We start from the raw sequence: 17639 nt of genomic DNA on the forward strand, positions 1-17639 counted from the left end.
GCAAAATTCATAAGATCCCCTAGGAATTTTGAAATGGTAAAGGAGCATTCCTTCAGTTTAAAGTCACCAGCTACATTAGCCCTTAAGAAGAAAGTCAGCCTATTCTTTGATGCTTTGAAGTTTTAACTGTGAAAGTCCTAGATGGTACCTTGTTCTAGTAGAAGACTATTTCATCTCAGTTGAAAAATCTTTTGTTTAATGTAGACACCTTCATCAATTACCTTAGCTAGATCATCTGGATAACCTGCCACAATTTCTACATTAACACTTGTTGTTTCACATTGCACCTTTATATTAGGAAGAGGGCTTCTTTCCCTCATGAATCAACCTCTGCTAGTTTCAAACTTTTCTTTTGCAGTTTCCTCACCTCTCTCAGTCTTCACAGAATTGAAGTTAGGGCCTTGCTTTGGAGTAGGCTTTGGCTTAAGGTAATATTATAGTTACTTTGATCTTCTATGCAGATCTCTAAAACTTCCTCCTATGATAATAAGGCTGTTTCACTTTCTTATCATTCCTGTATTCACTGGAGTAGCAATTTAATTTTCTTTAAGAACTTTTCCCTTGCAGTCACAACATGGCTATTTGATGCAAGAGACCTTTCAGCCTATTTCAGCTTTCAACTTGCCTTCCTCACTAGCTTAATCATCTCTAGCTTTTGATTTAAATGAGAAATCTGCGAGTCTTCCTTTCACTTGAACACTTATGAAAGCCATTGTAGGGTTATTAATTGGCCTAATTTCAATATTGTTGTCTCTCAGGGACTAGGAAAGCCCAAGGAGAGGGAAAGAGAGAGGGGAATGACTGGTCAGTAGAGCAGTCAGAACACACATAACATTTAACCATTAAGTTCACTGTCTAATATGAGCATGGTTTGTGGCACCCCCAATCAATCACAATGGTAACATCAAAGATCACTGATCACAGGTTATCATAACAGATATAATGATAACGAAAAAGTCTGAAATAGTGCAAGAATTACCAAATATGACACAGAGATATGAGCATGTGCTGTTGGGAAAATGAAGCTGAAAGACCTGTTTTACAAAGGCTTACCATAAACCTTCAATGCATAAAAAATGCAGTATTGGCAAAGCACAATAAAGTGAAATGCAGTAAAATGTGGTATGCCTGTACTTTCCTGCTTCTTACCCGAATATTAGGTCACTAAGCTCATATAGATCATGATACAGATGTATATGAAAATAAGTAATAGGAAACAACCATAGGACAATCTCATTTGATATATTATGATAGGTAGCTCTTAAAAGTAATTATTACAGGAGATGACTAACTTGTCTACATGTTTCACAGGGACCTCGGTGACAACGCTGTGAACATCTATGGATTCCACATTCAAGTACTTTATCACAACTGTCTCCACAAGTTGGTACATCTTCTGTACAAGGCAAAGAAAACTCTAAAAACAGACAAAAAGTCAATATTAATAATAGGATATATTATTATTTAACATCAACAAAGTGCCATGTTCTGCAGGTTCCCTAAGAAATGATAGCCCTTTCAGACTATGAATTTTTGTAACCACACAATCGTAGGGAAAAATTAACTTTAATGAAAATAATTCCTAATATTTGTGGCATTTATAGTTTTTAAAAAGAAATTTGGCACAAGTTAACATCCTCAAGAAACAGATTTTTATAGGCCACCTACTTCAGAAATATATCTAAAGAAATGAGTAAAGATGATACAAACCACGCATGAGGAATTTTGCTAATGTACAAATTTGTTTTAAAAAACTTGCCCTTAACTACCCCACAAAGACAAAAAGAAAGATGTAGACTTTAAAACATTATAAAACTCAGGCCAGGTGCAGTGGCTCACACTTAAAATCCCAGCATTTTGGGAGGCCGAGGCAGGAGGATTACTTGAAGCCAGGAGTTTGAGGCCAGCCTGGGTAACAAAGGGAGATCCTATCTCTACAAAAAAAATTTTTTAATGAGCCAGGCATGGTGGCAAGTGCCTGTATTCCCAGCTACTGAGAAGGCTGAGGCAGGAGGATCACTTGAGTCCAGGAGTCTGAGGCTGCAGTGAGCTAGAATTGCACCACTGCACTCCAGCCTGGCTGACAGGATGAAACCATGTCTCTTAAAAAACAGTAACAACAAAAAAATTATAGAACTCACCTTTAACATAAAGATATTATGACAAGTATTAGAAGTAGTCTTCTTACACATATGATGCTGCTATTTGTGGAGAGTCAAAGAAGATGACTCAAACTGCTATCCTACTATGCCTTTATCTCAAAGCAGCCTAAAATAAACTCACCTACAACTTATTACATAATAATGACAATAGCACAGCCTCCCCTATTAACAAACCCTACTAGAGTGGTACATTTGTTATAACTGAGGTACTTACATTGACACATTATAATCACCCAAAGATCATATTTTATATAAGGATTCACTCTTGGCATTGTATATTTTATAGGTTTGGACAAATGTATAATGACATATATCCACAATTATAGTATCACTCGGAGGAGTTTCCCTGTATTGAAAATCTTCTGTGTCTCTCCTATTCATCTCTCTCTCTCTCAACCCCTGGAAGCCATTGATCTTTTCACTGTCACCACAGATTGTACTTTTCTAGAATGTCATATAGTTGGAGGTTTTTATTTTGTAGCTTTTTCAGACTGACTGCTTTCATTTAGTAATATGCAAATATGCACTTAAGTTTCCTGAATGCCTTTTCATGGCTTGACAGCTAATTTCCTTTAAAAAAAAAAAAAGTCTTACTTGATTTCTGACATGGACAGAACCTTTTCCCAGATCGAGGACATTCTCCACAAGCACCAACATGGCAAACTTGCTCACATGTGTGATTACCACATGGCAGTGTTTTTCCACATACCTAAAATAAAATGCAATTAACACTAATGAAGGATTTAAAAGTTAACAAAAAAAGACTTCATACAGGACATAATCCATTTTTCAATCACAAATAACTGCTTTAAGTCCCTCATATTATTATACTTTACATTTTATACAGGTGTCATACATATGTATAGATACATATATACATATGCATACACATACATGTATTTCCTATGCACCAAAAAGTATATTTTAAAAATACAAACAAGAAAAAAAGTACATACAGCTTCATATGGTCATTCATCAAAGAGTTCTAAGTGGCACTAAAACCATGCCAATTCTAGGACAAGCAACCTATAAAATCAATCTTACTTCCTCAATTGGATTAATGCAAGAAGCGGGGAGGGGTGTTGTTGGTTGAAGAGAGGGGAAAGAGAGGAAGGGAACAAGAGCTAGCAAGAAAGAGTACAAATGTACTGAATCCAAAATTCAACAAATAGCTGTGACTTTGAAAAAAAATTTTCCTCCAATAATTAAAATGATATTAAATTTAAAAGTAGTTTCTTAAAATATGATATAATTCATCTGAGTTTTGCTATTCTTCCTCACCTTTTATCCAACTAAACTTAACTAGCCTTGCTGCTTTCTAGTTGTCTATGCTTTATGTATTCTTTAATGCCCACCCCTCAAAATGCATATAAACTTACTTGATCACAGTGCCATAATGGACTTGAACAACTTCTTTCAGCTACTTTCTTGCCACAGACACACTTCTGTCTACTAACTCTTGGACAAGGCTGACAACTTCCTAAAACCAGAATGATATATTAGCACAGAAACATAAAAGCAATAAAGATTGCTTTGACTTTTGCTTAACATCAGAAAATCTAATAGGTATGGCCTTTTACCTGCATGACAAGGATTTTCACACTTATGTTGCCCACAAAGCAACTTCCGTCCACATGGCAGCTGACAGGACCATTCCTTGGCACTGCACCTACGAGGGATAGGTTTTGCTTTCTTACAGTAACAAGTAGTTGTGACCATCTTTGGACAAGGAGGGCAGGGACCTAGAATCCAATAAAAGCAAAAAAAAAAAAAATCTAAAGTCAGAAACTAAAACTTTCAATTCCTACACCTATCAATATTTCTTAACTGATACTTTACAAAAGGTAATAACTTTCAAATATTTCTCATGGCAAACTTAAATTCTGAATTCAACTTTTACAATTTTTTTTGCCTCAAGATAAGAAGAAATAATAGCCCACAAGCAAGTAAAAATGCAATATATAACTCACCTGGATGACAGAGGAGTAAACACTTATGGCCACAAGGAGGTTTAAATTCTCGCTCACATACTTGGCCACATGAATGAGGCACAAGCCATGGATCTAAAGGTGGATCTTCTACTTTTCCACAATAGCAATAGTACTTACTAGGTGTTTCAGATCGTTTGTATTCAAACCTACATTTTGGACTACAAAGAAGAATGAAATTACTAAAGCTAACTTCACCTCTAAAAGCAACACAAATATAAATATACTTAGTAACAGAGTATATTCTGTTAAATTAGTTTTATGTTAAGGAACTCTGCTCCATCTTTGTGTTAGTAAATAGGATCTTATTAAAATCTATTTCAACCATATAGAACAGCTCTGCACAATACAATGTGCTTAGATGATGGTACAGTTTTATACCTGGATTGTCCAATACAGTAGCAATTAGCCACATATTGTGAGCACTTGAAACGTGGCTACTGCTTACAACTGAGGAAGAAACGGAATTTTTTATTTTATAATTTCTAAATATTTAAATAGCTACATGTGGCTAGTTGCCACAAATTAAATGGCACATATCTAGAATACAGCTACAAAAAGAAAGTAACATTAGTTTTCTACTAACCACCTGAACTTTATTCTTGAGGAATTCACACTGCTTTTCATAAAACTCAATTTTTTAAAGTTTTGTTTTGTGGTTTACAAATAAAATCCCCATATTAGCAACAGCAAACAGAAGAGAGAAGTCAGGTTATAGACAAGTAATACAGCAAGAAACATGACTACAATTTAGAATTAAGGGGGAATAAACTTGAAAATAAAGAATTTCATAATTCTCAACATCTAGTACAAAAAAACATATAATATTCTTTTTTTTTTTTTCTGAGACAGGGTCTCACTCTGTTACCCAGGATGGAATACAGTGGTGCAATCTCGGCTCACTGCAACCTCTGCCTCCTAGGTACAAGAAATTCTCGTGCTTCAGCCTCCTGAGTAGCTGGGACTACAGGTGCGTGCCACCACGCCCAGCTAACTTTTTGTATTTTTAGTAGATCCAGGGTTTTGCCATGTTGGCCCGGCTGGTCTTGAACTCCTGACCTCAAGTGATCCACCAGCCTTGGCTTCCCAAAGTGCTGGGATTACAGGCATGAGCCACCATACCCCGCCCAAGAAAGATATAATTCGAATGTGCCTAAGTCAAAGAAAAGTTCAAGTACCATGAAAGACTTTAAACTTCTATCATTAAAATAAATAAATTTTGGTAGTAGAAGTGTTAACCTTCATCTCTATCAAAAATGTACTTGTAGATCATCACAGATCACTGCATTCTCAGAAGATGCTCTAAACCTTATCTCCCAGACAAATGAGTATAGTTAGTATACTACTCTACAATAAGTTTCACATTAACATTTAAATTTCTTTTGTATCATATACAAAACATTTTCATTGTCATGAGAACATGCTCTGTTTCCGAATAAATGCCACATAAATACTCAAAATAACCCAAAAGATATTTGTTCTTCTAATTAAAAATCAAAAACAAAATACTAAGCTCACCTGCATCTGGAATAAATAACTGGCACTTAGTTGGAAGAGTTCAATTTTCTCTTATTAAAAGAAAAGTGTTTACTATTCCTTTAAGCTAGTGTGGAGGGGGATATGTATTTCTAATAAGCGTGGATATAGATGACTAATAGGCAACTCACCATACCTTAACAGTGCCCACCAGCACTGAGACTGAAGTGGCCCAGTGAGGGCAATATGTACAAATGAATAAGTTTTATTTTAAATAATGGGATGCCAACAATGAAATGTAATTATGCTAGATCTTCTTCACAAAAAAGCAATATCTGAGTAGAAACCTGCATTTAAAATTTTTTATTTCTATAAAATAACTTAAAATTATTAATATTTTACCAAGTTCTAGCTCCATCTTGATAAGGATTAAACAAAATGGGTTCTCAACCAGAATGGTCATTTATTTTCTTTCTTAAAAAATATGAAATATGGAATGCAAAGTATATGGCACAGCTGATTAAACTGCTGGTCACTTTAAATTATAAGAAAACAGTACTTTTTTTTAACTGATCCTTTCCTCCCCTATGGCAAATTGACTACTTAAAATAGAAGTGAGAAGAGGGAGGGTAAGAAAAAACATACATCACAAGCTGGAATATCTGGCTTAATTCTATACCTATCAAACACTAAAATTCCTACACCACAAGTAAATAATATGCAGGAGCAAAACAAATGTACTTCGAAATGTTAAACAGTGTGCATTCAATTTCCAAACAGTGTGCATTCAATGAAAAGAAAATATTTCTTTTTTTTTTTTTTTTTTAGATGGAGTTTCACTCTTGTTACCTAGGCTGGAGTGCAATGGCGCAATCTCGGCTCACCGCAACCTCCGCCTCCTGGGTTCAGGCAATTCTCCTGCCTCAGCCTCCTGAGTATCTGGGATTACAGGCACGCGCCACCATGCCCAGCTAATTTTTTGTATTTTTAGTAGAGATGGGGTTTCACCATGTTGACCAGGATGGTCTTGATCTCTTGACCTCGTGATCTACCTGCCTCGGCCTCCCAAAGTGCTGGGATTACAGGCGTGAACCACCGCGCCCGGCCGAAAAGAAAATATTTTTAAAAGCAAGCTCGTAAGACACAACTCAGCTGGAAGAATACAGAAAGAACTGAATTTAGAAGTAAGAAATCCTAGGTTTCAAATTTTGGAAAGAGTGAGGAGCCTGAAGTCAGTTCCCTTCAATTAACTTCAATATCCCCATTGGTAACAGGAGAATACAATCTCTCATAGATTGCTGAGAATTATTTTTACATACTCTTCTAAAAGTAACTAGCATGCCTAAAATGTTTTTTAAAACTATGCTACTGGCCAGACACGGTGGCTCATGCCTGTAATGTCAACACTTTGGGAGGCCCAGGTGGGTGGATCACTTAAGGCCAGAAGTTCAAGACCAGCCTGGCCAACATGCTGAAACCCCATCTCTACTAAAAACACAAAAATTAGTCAGGCATGGTAGCAGGCACCTGTAATCCTACCTACTCTGGAGGCTGAGACAGGAGAATCACTTGAGGCAGTGATTGCAGTGAGCCGAGACCGCACTATTGCACTCCAGCCTGGGCAATACAGCAAAACTCTGTCTCAAAAAGAAAAATAACACAAAATAACACAAAATTTTAAATATAAAATTAGTTACTAATGCTACAAAATGTGACCATACAGAGTCCCTGAAGCTTATACTTCATTACTCTGACAGTCAATCTACCTCTTTGGGTTGCCAATATGAATAAATTTCTTTATTTAGCAGTGATATAAAATTCTACTCTCCAACTCTTTCTGGAAATATAACAAAAGATCAAATAATCATCAATAATAAGCAAAACTAACAAAATAAATGTAAAAAAATATAATATTATATAATATACACCTGCAGTTTTAAGCTTTCAGAGGATAAAACTGGGAATTGTATAATCGAAATACGTTAAATGACAGTCTTGTACCATGTAGTAATAATGTATGCTCATAGGAATTCTGGACAAGAAGACCACAATTATGAATGATTCTCAGTCCTACAGAAAATTGAAAGTCCTTTCAAAGGATAATTAAGGAATTGTTTTGCAGAGGAAAAATTAAGTCTGGATGATTTATTAGTTATCAAAATGAACAAGTAGTTATACAAATTGAAAAAAACGGGCCATTACCAAGGTTCCATAGCTTCACAAACCAAATGACTATTTAAAGGCCCAATATAGATATTGAAACCACCAATAAAGCAACTTAGAATCTATAATTTTCATTTATTCTACAATTTAATAATAAAACTAGGCTGGGCGTGGTGGCTCATGCCTGTAATCTGAGCACTTTGGGATTTTTTGGGGGCGGGTCACCTGAGGTCAGAAGTTCAATACCAACCTGGCTGACATGGTGAAACCCCATCTCTACTAAAAATACAAAAAATTAGCCAGACATAGTGGTGGGCACCTATAATCCCAGCTACTCAGGAGGCTGAGGCAGGAAAACCTCTTGAACTTGGGAGGCAGAGGTTGCAGTGAGCCAAGATTGCCACTGTACTCCAGTCTGAGCGACAAGAGTGAAACTCCATCTCAAAATAATAGTAATAATCCAACTAATTAGAAAAAGTTACCAAGGCCAGGGATAATCTCTCTTTCCAAAATCATCATCGGTCACAGATGATACAAGAAACTGGCTGTCTTTAGCCCACTTCTGGATACAGGGCATGTGAAATATACAGAAACATCCCAAACAGCTCCAAACCTAAGACAAAAGTGTCAGAAGTTAATATATGTTCAATAATTTGTCTTTGTTAATTCTAAAACAATTTAATATGAATATCACACTAAATCATTTTCAAGAGCTACCTAAGGATTAAAGAAAAAAAATCTTTCCTTCGACTATAATAGAAGAACTGTTTCATGGGAAATGCATTTAAATGCAGAATACTTTAAAGAAAATTATTATTAATCACCTAGATTCGTTCAGCTAGAAATAATTACTGCTAACATTCTGGACAGTCTCCAAATTTATATATACATATATATATATATATATTTCATACTTTTAAAAAAATGAGGTCATACTATAACTGAAATATAACTTTATACCCTTTTTTATAAGCATATTTATAGCTATACAGTACATCACATTTAAGTACTTAAACAAATTTCTCGTTATTAGATGGTTATTTCCAAGTATAAATAACACTACAAAAGAATTCTTAAACATAAATATGTACATATATCTCTACATAGCCTTTTTGTTATATAAAATCTATTAGTCTAACACTTTACTAATGCTAAATTCTAAAAATTAGGTAATCAAAAAACAAGAATATCTATAATTTAAAAGCTTAAGGAATAATACTAAATATATTTATAAAACCTGCCAAACATTTTGATATAACTGATAAAAATCAGTTCTCCTTTTCTTATAACATTTCACATCTGTTTGATAAAATCAGATATGTAGCATATTGCATGAGCTAGCAACAGCATTAAACAGCCAACTTCTTGGTTTGGGTTACCCCCAAAGCAGTATCTGAGATAAGAGCTTGGATGCAGAAGTGAGGGGACTAGATGGGAAAAAGAAATGCCAATGAATGGTACATTGTTGAGCTGATTACCACTAAGGGGCACAGAAGCTCAATCCTACCGGGGACCCTCTGCAGAACCATGTAAAACATGCCTTGGACTACCTAGCCCCACCGGCTAATGGAAAGGAGGCTGAGGCATTCACCTACCAACTCCCTGTGGTCGAATGTTGCTGCAAGAGGCTTTAACTCCCCAGTGCTTATGCACTATACCCATGTATCAGCTAAGTCAATTTCCAAGAAGAAAAGTTAGAGGTGGAAAAAACACACACACATAGTAAGTGTTTAAAGTGGGTTTCTGTCTGCATGCAAAGACTATTTATTCCCTGCAGCTGAAATCAGAGTAAACCAACTAGACGTGACTCTAGGCACAGAAAGCATCTGTATCTGCTATACTCTTCTATCCAACCTGAGCACGTTAAATTTCTGATTCACTTTACATGACCAAACTACTTCATCTGGCTTGATTTGCTTTCTCTAGGCAATGCTGCTGTAATAGCAGTGAATTAATCTAAGGTCGAAATGTTGAGTCTTCCACATTCAGTAATCACTTTTCCTTAATTGCTTCATTAATGTCCTTTTAAATTTACATATAGATATCTTCATCACTAGGCCACAGCTCCTTTAAGGACATGAGTTTTGTCTGAATCTCTCTCTTCCCACTGACCCTCACCACTTCCCAAAATGCCTTTAACACAGGATACGCTAACTAATTAAGCCATAAGTGTTACTGCCAAGTTCTACTTCCTTGAAGATAGGGACAATATCTTTTTCAAACCCACTAAAAGTAATATAGTACATTTTAACATTTCATTTTTACGGGAATCTCTAAAGTACAGATACTAAAAATGTTTTATCAAATCAACATTTGCATTAAAACTGATGATAACTAAGTTACATCAATAGTGCTAAAAATACTAAATGTTCATTTAGTAATTTTTTTAAAATTCCAGATTTTAAAATGAAGTTCAATTCATATAAATGAAGCACTTTTAAACAAAAGCAAGCAGAAGAATAATATATCACAAGTATCATAAGTGCAAACGAAGATATTTTGGGGAGATACATTAATATAAATAAGGAGAAAAACTTACTGCTTGGTTTCTCTTCACTGAAGCAATACAAATTAAGCAGGTCATAGCCCCTGCTTGAAAAGCTTCATTTACATATTGTTTTGTTCTCTCTAATTCACGTATATCTCCATCTGGAAATTTAAAGATTGAAAATCTCATGCTGAACAACATCTGAAAATAACACAAACTCACTAATAGCACCACATTACATAAGAACTGTCTAGCAATATCAATCACTCAAAATATAGCTGTAAAACAAGAAGTTTAAAAAAAAAAGGAATCAATGAGTTGTCAAGAGGTCACAAAGTCTGTGTAATAAATCTTGCGTACATGGGTTCAAAAACAGTACCTCAGCTCTCTCAGCGTACACTTGCTTTTGTGGCTGTTACAATTCTCAACCGATTTGGTGGCGGCAGAGCCATAAGCAAGAGCAGCAAGATGTAAAGTCTTAAGGAAAAGCCAAGTGTGAAAGGTAGAGCCTAAACTAATTAGTAGAGCCACTTAGCATAAATATAAGCATAGATGTGAGTGAGTGTGTGTGTGCATATTTAGTAGGTGTATTCTTAATAAAAACTTGCTGAATGAAAAGTCCCTGAGGTTTTTACAGTACAATTAACCACATCTCATGAAATTATGTTCATTATTTCTGCTTAAAAAGGTAGCACAAACTTTTTAGAAAAAAAAATACCAGACAGTATTTTATTTAAGTAATTATTGAGTGCTTATTTGCTAGACACTATACTAATGGTATTTCAAAAGGATTAAATGAGTTACTATTATCTTCATTTTACAGATGAGAAAACTGAGGCACAAAACAAGTAACTTCAGTTTGCCTACTAAGTAAACCCTCTTAACTTCTATGCTACACTGCAATGAGCAGTAACTGCAGGAAGGTCCAACAAATAACAAGTAACAGCAAAATGAAAAACGGAACAAGTACCCTAAAGTACAAATGACACCAAAAGGGCAATAATCTGAGTCACTTTAGTATGAGAGAAATAAGTCTACATGCCTTTAGAACAATAAAGATTGTTCAATAGAGGTTGACTGAGTCTTCAAAAAAAAGTAGATTAAAGCATAAACTACCATAAGTACAGAACTAACCATGGAAATAACATGGTTCAAGCAAAATTTAAATTGCCAAAAAGAAAAATTAAATAGGACATGTGGCTAATTCTTTACTTTCTAAAATCATCTGAGTAAACACGGCACTTACAAAAGCCTGCCCTACCATAATATAAATGAGATTTAGGATATTAAACAAAATAAATGCAAACACACTCTCAAAACTATAAATTATTATAAAATTATTAAAGACAATTGCCTTATTTTAAAAAAACGCTGAATTTTTTAAAAAAATCCTTAAAAGCAGAATAATAATATAGGGTGCTTATTTTGCTTTTCAACAAAGCTGGCTTTAACAGATATAAAACATTTTAAATTTCATCTAATTTAACAGCTAACTCAAAAAACAGAATTTAAGAAGATAGAACAGGCTTTTACAAAATAAAAACCTTTTATTTTAAAAATTTAGGTAAGATTTCTTTGAAACATGCATTAAAGTTTGGCCGCAGCAATAAAATGTACTGCCCAGCACATCACAGCAGATAGCATGGCATTTGAAGTCATGTATTTTAAAAAGATCACTCTGGCAACTAAAGAAAAATGAGCATGTGGAGGCCAAGACTGAAAGTAGGAAGTACCAGTTAAGAGGCAGTTACAGCAGATAAAGCAAAAAAAAAAAAATGACCTTGAGCAAGTTCCCTAATGTGTCTCTGTTTTCTGATCTGTAAAATTAGTAGTAACAGTTATCTGCCTCACAGTTATTATGTGGACTTAATTCAGATGTTAAGCAGCTGTAAAGGCTTGAACTAGGCAATAACAGTACATAGGCAGAATAAGGGTAGATTTAAGAAATTTAGGAAGCAAAACTTAGGAAGACTTGGTGACAATTACGTTGTGATAGTTTTAAAAGCTGATGTTCATGTTAAGACGCAGAAGGAAAGAGTGCTGTGTCTGCTGAGCTGTCTGACATGGGCAGAGGGAGAACTGCAGTAAATAACATGCATGTGCCATCTCTGCTCCCAGATATCTGGCTTGGGAAGGTGACTGAGAAAACTGTAGTGCTATTAAGATAAAGAAAACAAAAGAATAAATAAGTTCTCTTTAACATCAGTTTTGATGTGTCCATGATAGAGACACTCATCAGGAAGTTGGCCGTGCAAGTTTGAAATTTGAGAGAAAGATCACGAAAATGCCAAGGCTGTGCTCAAATAAAAATGAACTCCTTTGGTAAAGTCCTGCTCTTCAATTCACTAATGTGAGGTAGGAACCATCCCATTACTCTGGCATGTATGTTCTTAAATCAAGTGATCAGATTTTCTTACATTGGTAGAGGCAAAGGAATGAGAATCAAATACTAATGGATTTTATACAAAACACAGCATAAAAAAATTACCATAACACTTTAAGATTAAAACCAGATTAAAAATTAAAAGTTAGAAATAACAAATGTTTTCTAAATACTAGACTAAAAGACATTATTGCATTTTCTATTTAAAAATAAAATCGGACCCTATCTAGAACGGTTTGAGGTCCTCTTGAAGCAGAAAACTTCTTAAGATTATTTTCTATGAAGTCCTTTAGAAACAAGAAACCCTCCAACCTTAAGAGTTACTTTTTATCAATTCTTACCTAGCTGAATTAGACTACTTAGCCAAACTTCCTAATCTTAATTCCTTAGCAGATACAGTAAATTCCTTAGAAACCTACTTAATGATGTGCAGCTATCTTTATGATCCCATCAATATATTCAGGCAACTGTCTAATCACCAAGGTTATAGAGTGGGAAGGGAAGAGTGAAATACATAAATCTTTGTCTAAAGACTTTATTAACTCTCAGCCAGGCACAGTGGCTCACACCTGCCACTTTGGGAAGGTGAGGTGGGAGAATTCCCTGTAGCCAGGAATTCAAGACCAGCCCCGGCAACACAGGGAGACCCTGTCTCTACAAAAAAATTCTAAAAAAAATTAGCCAGGCATGGTGGTGTGTGCTTGCAGTACCAGCTACTTGGGAAGCTAAAGCAGGAGGATCACTTGAGCCCAGCAGTTCAAGATTGTAGGGAGCTATGATCACACCATTGCACTCCAACCTAGGCAATAAAAAGAAGACTGTCTCCAAAAAAAAAGTAAAAGACTAACTCTCATGTTCTTTACTTGCCTTTATTCTAACTCATGTTCAAACTCTGCTATGCTTCTGATTCTGTTGTACTAACAGTCCTGAATCCTGGCATCACTGACTTTATACTTCTCATGAAAGTACAATATAATAACTAAGGAACACATCAGTATAGGGTAGAAGACAAGAGCTTAGGATATGGGGCCTTATGATCAAGGAAAGACATGATTGAAAAAAGAAACAGATTTTGTAAAAGAAAGCAGCAGCGATGATAGAAAATCTCTAATAATCAAGCCACAAAATCTGTAATAGTCAAGCAAACAGACATACAGCACAGACTACACGATAGGCACTACTGTGATTCATTTCTTACACAGTACTTACATATAGTGATTCATTTCATCCTAACAACTTTAAGGTATTTACTGTCATTATATCCATTTTACAAAAGAAGAAACTGAGCCCCTAAGATGCTAAGGAATATGTCAAACATCATACAGCCAAGTAGCAAAGCCAAGAATCAAACCGTGGCAATGTGGCTCAAGAGTCAACGTTCTTAACTGCTATACAATGCTACTTTTTCCCCATAAACAGGTACAAAAGTAAAAGTCTAATCTCAGAATTTTTCTGCTTTTACAGAGAAAATGCAATTAGTCCACTAATGGCTCTAAAGCTAAGCAAACTAGGTTTAAACCCAGCTCTGCCAATTACTAATTGTGTAACTCTAGGAAAGTCACCTCTCCACTGTAGAATTGTTTCCTAAAATATTTCTAAGGTTTTCCTGGTTTTAACAGGATACTAAAGTAAGAAAAGGAACAAAGCAAGGGTATAAAATGTATTACTAATAAAAGGTATATAAACAATATGACATATCTACAAATATACTGATAAATGTTGACATTATATGCAAGAATATATTTTTTTTATTGAAAAGGAGTCTTGCTCTGTCGCCCAGGCTGGAGTGCAGTGGTGCGACCTTGGCTCACTGCAACCTTCACCTCTCAGGTTCAAGCAATTCTCCTGCCTCAGCCTCCCGAGTAGCTGGGATTACAGACATGTGTCACCAGGCCCAGCTAATTTTTTTGTATTTTAAGTAGAGATGGGGTTTCACTATGTTGGCCAGGCTGGTCTCAAACTCCTCACCTCAGGTGGTCCCCCCAATCTCAGCCTCCTAAAGTGCTGGGATTACAGGCATGAGCCACCACACCTGGCCTACATGCAAGAATATTTCCAATAATGATTTTAAAGAATAAAAGTCAGAAACTTTAATAACATTTACATTTAAAACAATCTGTAGTTAATACTAAAGTGGTACAACAGCAACATCACTTTGGCCCTCTTTCACATAAACAAATGTGGCTTTAAGAGCACCCAGATACAAACCACAGATAACATAATGTACATATCAAACCTGAGGAAATTTAGGTTTTTTAAAAAAAAGTATGGCTAGGTGCAGTGGCACATGCCTATTGTCCCAGCTACTCAGGAAGCTGAGGCAGGAGGATCACTTGAGCCCAGGAGTTTGAGGTTTCAGTGAACTATGATTGTACCACTGCACTCCAGCCTGGGCAACAGAACAAGACTCCAACTCTAAAAATAAATAAATGAAAATCAGACATTGTAAATAAGATAAAAAATAAGGAAATAAAGAATTAAAAAGACTTCAAGACACATTGAACATGACAAAAAAAAAAAAAAAAGAATAGACAGAAAGGGGTACACAAAGTCCTCTAGTTCAATCAAATCATCACAACCAGAAAAAATTTGCCCCAGTTCATCACTCAGGAGCTTTAGCAGCCCCATCCAAGCATTCTACTGAAATGTCAATTATAAACACACAAAGTCCTCCCAAGGCTGTAAAAGAGCCACTGCCATTCTATTTGCTTTATAGAAAAATTAGTTACACAATTTACAACTCAAATAGCAAAGTGTACAAAAATTCAACACTAGAATATACAATATTCATCTTAAGATACAAAATCTATTGCATATAAAGGCATTACCAAAAAAAAAAGGCAGGAATACAGTTTCATTGATGTCAAATGTCAAAATTTAAAAGATCAGTACCTGTCTGAGTAGTGTATGTTATAAATGTATTAGCAACTATTCTTCCCTGTTTTCCTTCAAAATCTTCATCTCCTTCTTCTTCAGATGAAGAGCTAAAGTGTTCTTCAACAAGTTTTCTGGCTGCAGCTTGGTTAGCTTTCTTGATTTCTTCAAATTTTTTCTGAGACATTAGCTCTGTTTAAAAGAAAAAAAGTTTTATTTCTGCAGAACAATCTCTCAAAAAGCAAAGCATAATGTGATAATATATGCACACAAAGCATAAAATGATAATATATCATTTTAAAACATGCATTTGAAAGTCCCCTTTGGAGCATTCTATCTTACTGTAATCCATAAGAAAAAGTATTTTCAAATGCCTTGACACACAACTAAAGAGAATATTACAACAAAAATTTTCACATTTCTAAGTATCCTGCTAAAATACAGCAAATTTTTATGAAAATGGTGATTAACAAATCAAGAAAAAAAATATGAAAATACGATAAACTTATCAAAACACTGATGATCAACTTCAAAATAAGGACTAACAAAAATTAAGATTTTTAAAGTACATTGTGCACAGTAATTTTTAAGAAGTTAGGGAACATGTCCGCAGTAAGCACATAAAGAATCAGAGAAGGTAGGTACTTGAAACTACTGTCTTCTGAACAATAGGACAGGATAGGACAGGGCGGCCCAGCCCTACCAAAGAGTTTGTAACAACAGTACTCTCTATGCACCCACTATATTTATAATTGACTTTCAGAAAAGTCAAGAACTTTTTGCCTTTATTATGGACTTTTTGTGGTTACAAAAAATAAACATATTTTACATTAATCCACACAAAATATTAACATGGAGAACATGTTTCTTCCAACTTCATTCCAAAAAGAATGCTAATTTTGGATTCATTCTTCTGCTACTCTCTTTAGCACTATCTGTACTTCTCATTTTGTTACTTGATTAATCATGCAAGACAAAATTAGATTACTTCTTGCACATATTCCCAAAGAAAATTCCAACTTCTTGAGAGCAAGGACCACGGGGATTTTCTTCAAGCACTAAGTATTAAAAAGCTCGTATGGACAGCAAACATAGTTTAAGAAAGGAGCCACAAACCTGCAGAATTGATCTAAATTCATGAGTTCCCATCTTGAGATAATTTTAAATGTACTGATTGACTATTTTAAAATTCACATTATACTTGAAACTGATGAGCCACTACCAAGATAAGCTCTCTTATCTTGGGTGGTATATTTGTACTTGATGATGTTCCCTCATGAAACATTTTCCTTTTCTTATTGCAGCCAGTTTGGTTAGGGTTATCAACAAAACAAATTGAGTATTTCAAGTAAAACTGGAAGAAAATGTATATCATGCTTACCTAGCAATCTTTGAGTACAGGTAAAAAAGGACTATGAGATACATAACTCAAAACATCATAAAAGAGATGATAAATGTCAATAATCTATGGGAAATTAGCACTTAAAAGATACATAAGAAAAAAGGCTGAATTGGACAGAGATGAGAACATTCATAACCTGATTAATGTATTCACCTAATATCATCTCAAGGTAAAGACAAGTTGACGAAGCAACCTTCTCACATATTATTTCTTATAGCCAAATCTCAACTATCCAGGTAGAGAATGCTTGTTTTCATTCTATCTACAAAATCTAAGAAAGTTTACCAAACCTGTTCACATGTTTACATATCGCATACCTTATCATCACCACCAGAAACTGCATGCTAAGAGAATACCACCTACCTTTAACATTAGCCTAGGAGAAAACCACTCTGATACGCAATTCTGCTCCGCACCCAAAAAAATATATTCTGAAAAATGCATTCCAAACACAAACATAAAATGATTTCAGGGATTACTCCCTCGGCCCCATGCACAACTGTGTGTAACTGCTCCCTGGCTCCACGAAAACATGGGCTTGGATGAAAGGTACTGATATATCAAAGGCAACACTAGATATATCCACAGAAGGACATGGAATTTGAAAACAGGAACTACAGTCAAGGAAGGTATAAAAAGCTCCAGTGCTTACAAGGCATAGACAAGTCAAGAAACAAAGGCAAAGGTAAAGATGACAAATGAC

The 17639-nt window shown here is 35.1% G+C and overlaps 1 protein-coding gene across 1 annotated transcript in view; it reads right to left on the minus strand.

Moving 5' to 3' along the window:
• NFXL1 (nuclear transcription factor, X-box binding like 1) overlaps nucleotides 1–17639 on the minus strand; it is a 67114-nt gene that overhangs the window by 48365 nt on the left and 1110 nt on the right. Inside the window, exons 3-10 of the mRNA XM_064366859.1 lie at nucleotides 15553–15726; nucleotides 10329–10438; nucleotides 8272–8402; nucleotides 4133–4311; nucleotides 3743–3904; nucleotides 3542–3642; nucleotides 2757–2871; nucleotides 1293–1417 (exon numbers count right to left, since the gene is read on the minus strand). Of these exons, the coding sequence (XP_064222929.1) occupies nucleotides 1293–1417; nucleotides 2757–2871; nucleotides 3542–3642; nucleotides 3743–3904; nucleotides 4133–4311; nucleotides 8272–8402; nucleotides 10329–10438; nucleotides 15553–15726 (1097 nt within the window). The remainder of the gene's footprint in view (nucleotides 1–1292; nucleotides 1418–2756; nucleotides 2872–3541; nucleotides 3643–3742; nucleotides 3905–4132; nucleotides 4312–8271; nucleotides 8403–10328; nucleotides 10439–15552; nucleotides 15727–17639) is intronic.

Source organism: Aotus nancymaae, unplaced genomic scaffold, assembly GCF_030222135.1.
Source record: "Aotus nancymaae isolate 86718 unplaced genomic scaffold, 86718_ANA_hifiasm-v0.15.2.pri h1tg000006l, whole genome shotgun sequence".
Classification (NCBI taxonomy): domain Eukaryota; kingdom Metazoa; phylum Chordata; class Mammalia; order Primates; family Aotidae; genus Aotus; species Aotus nancymaae.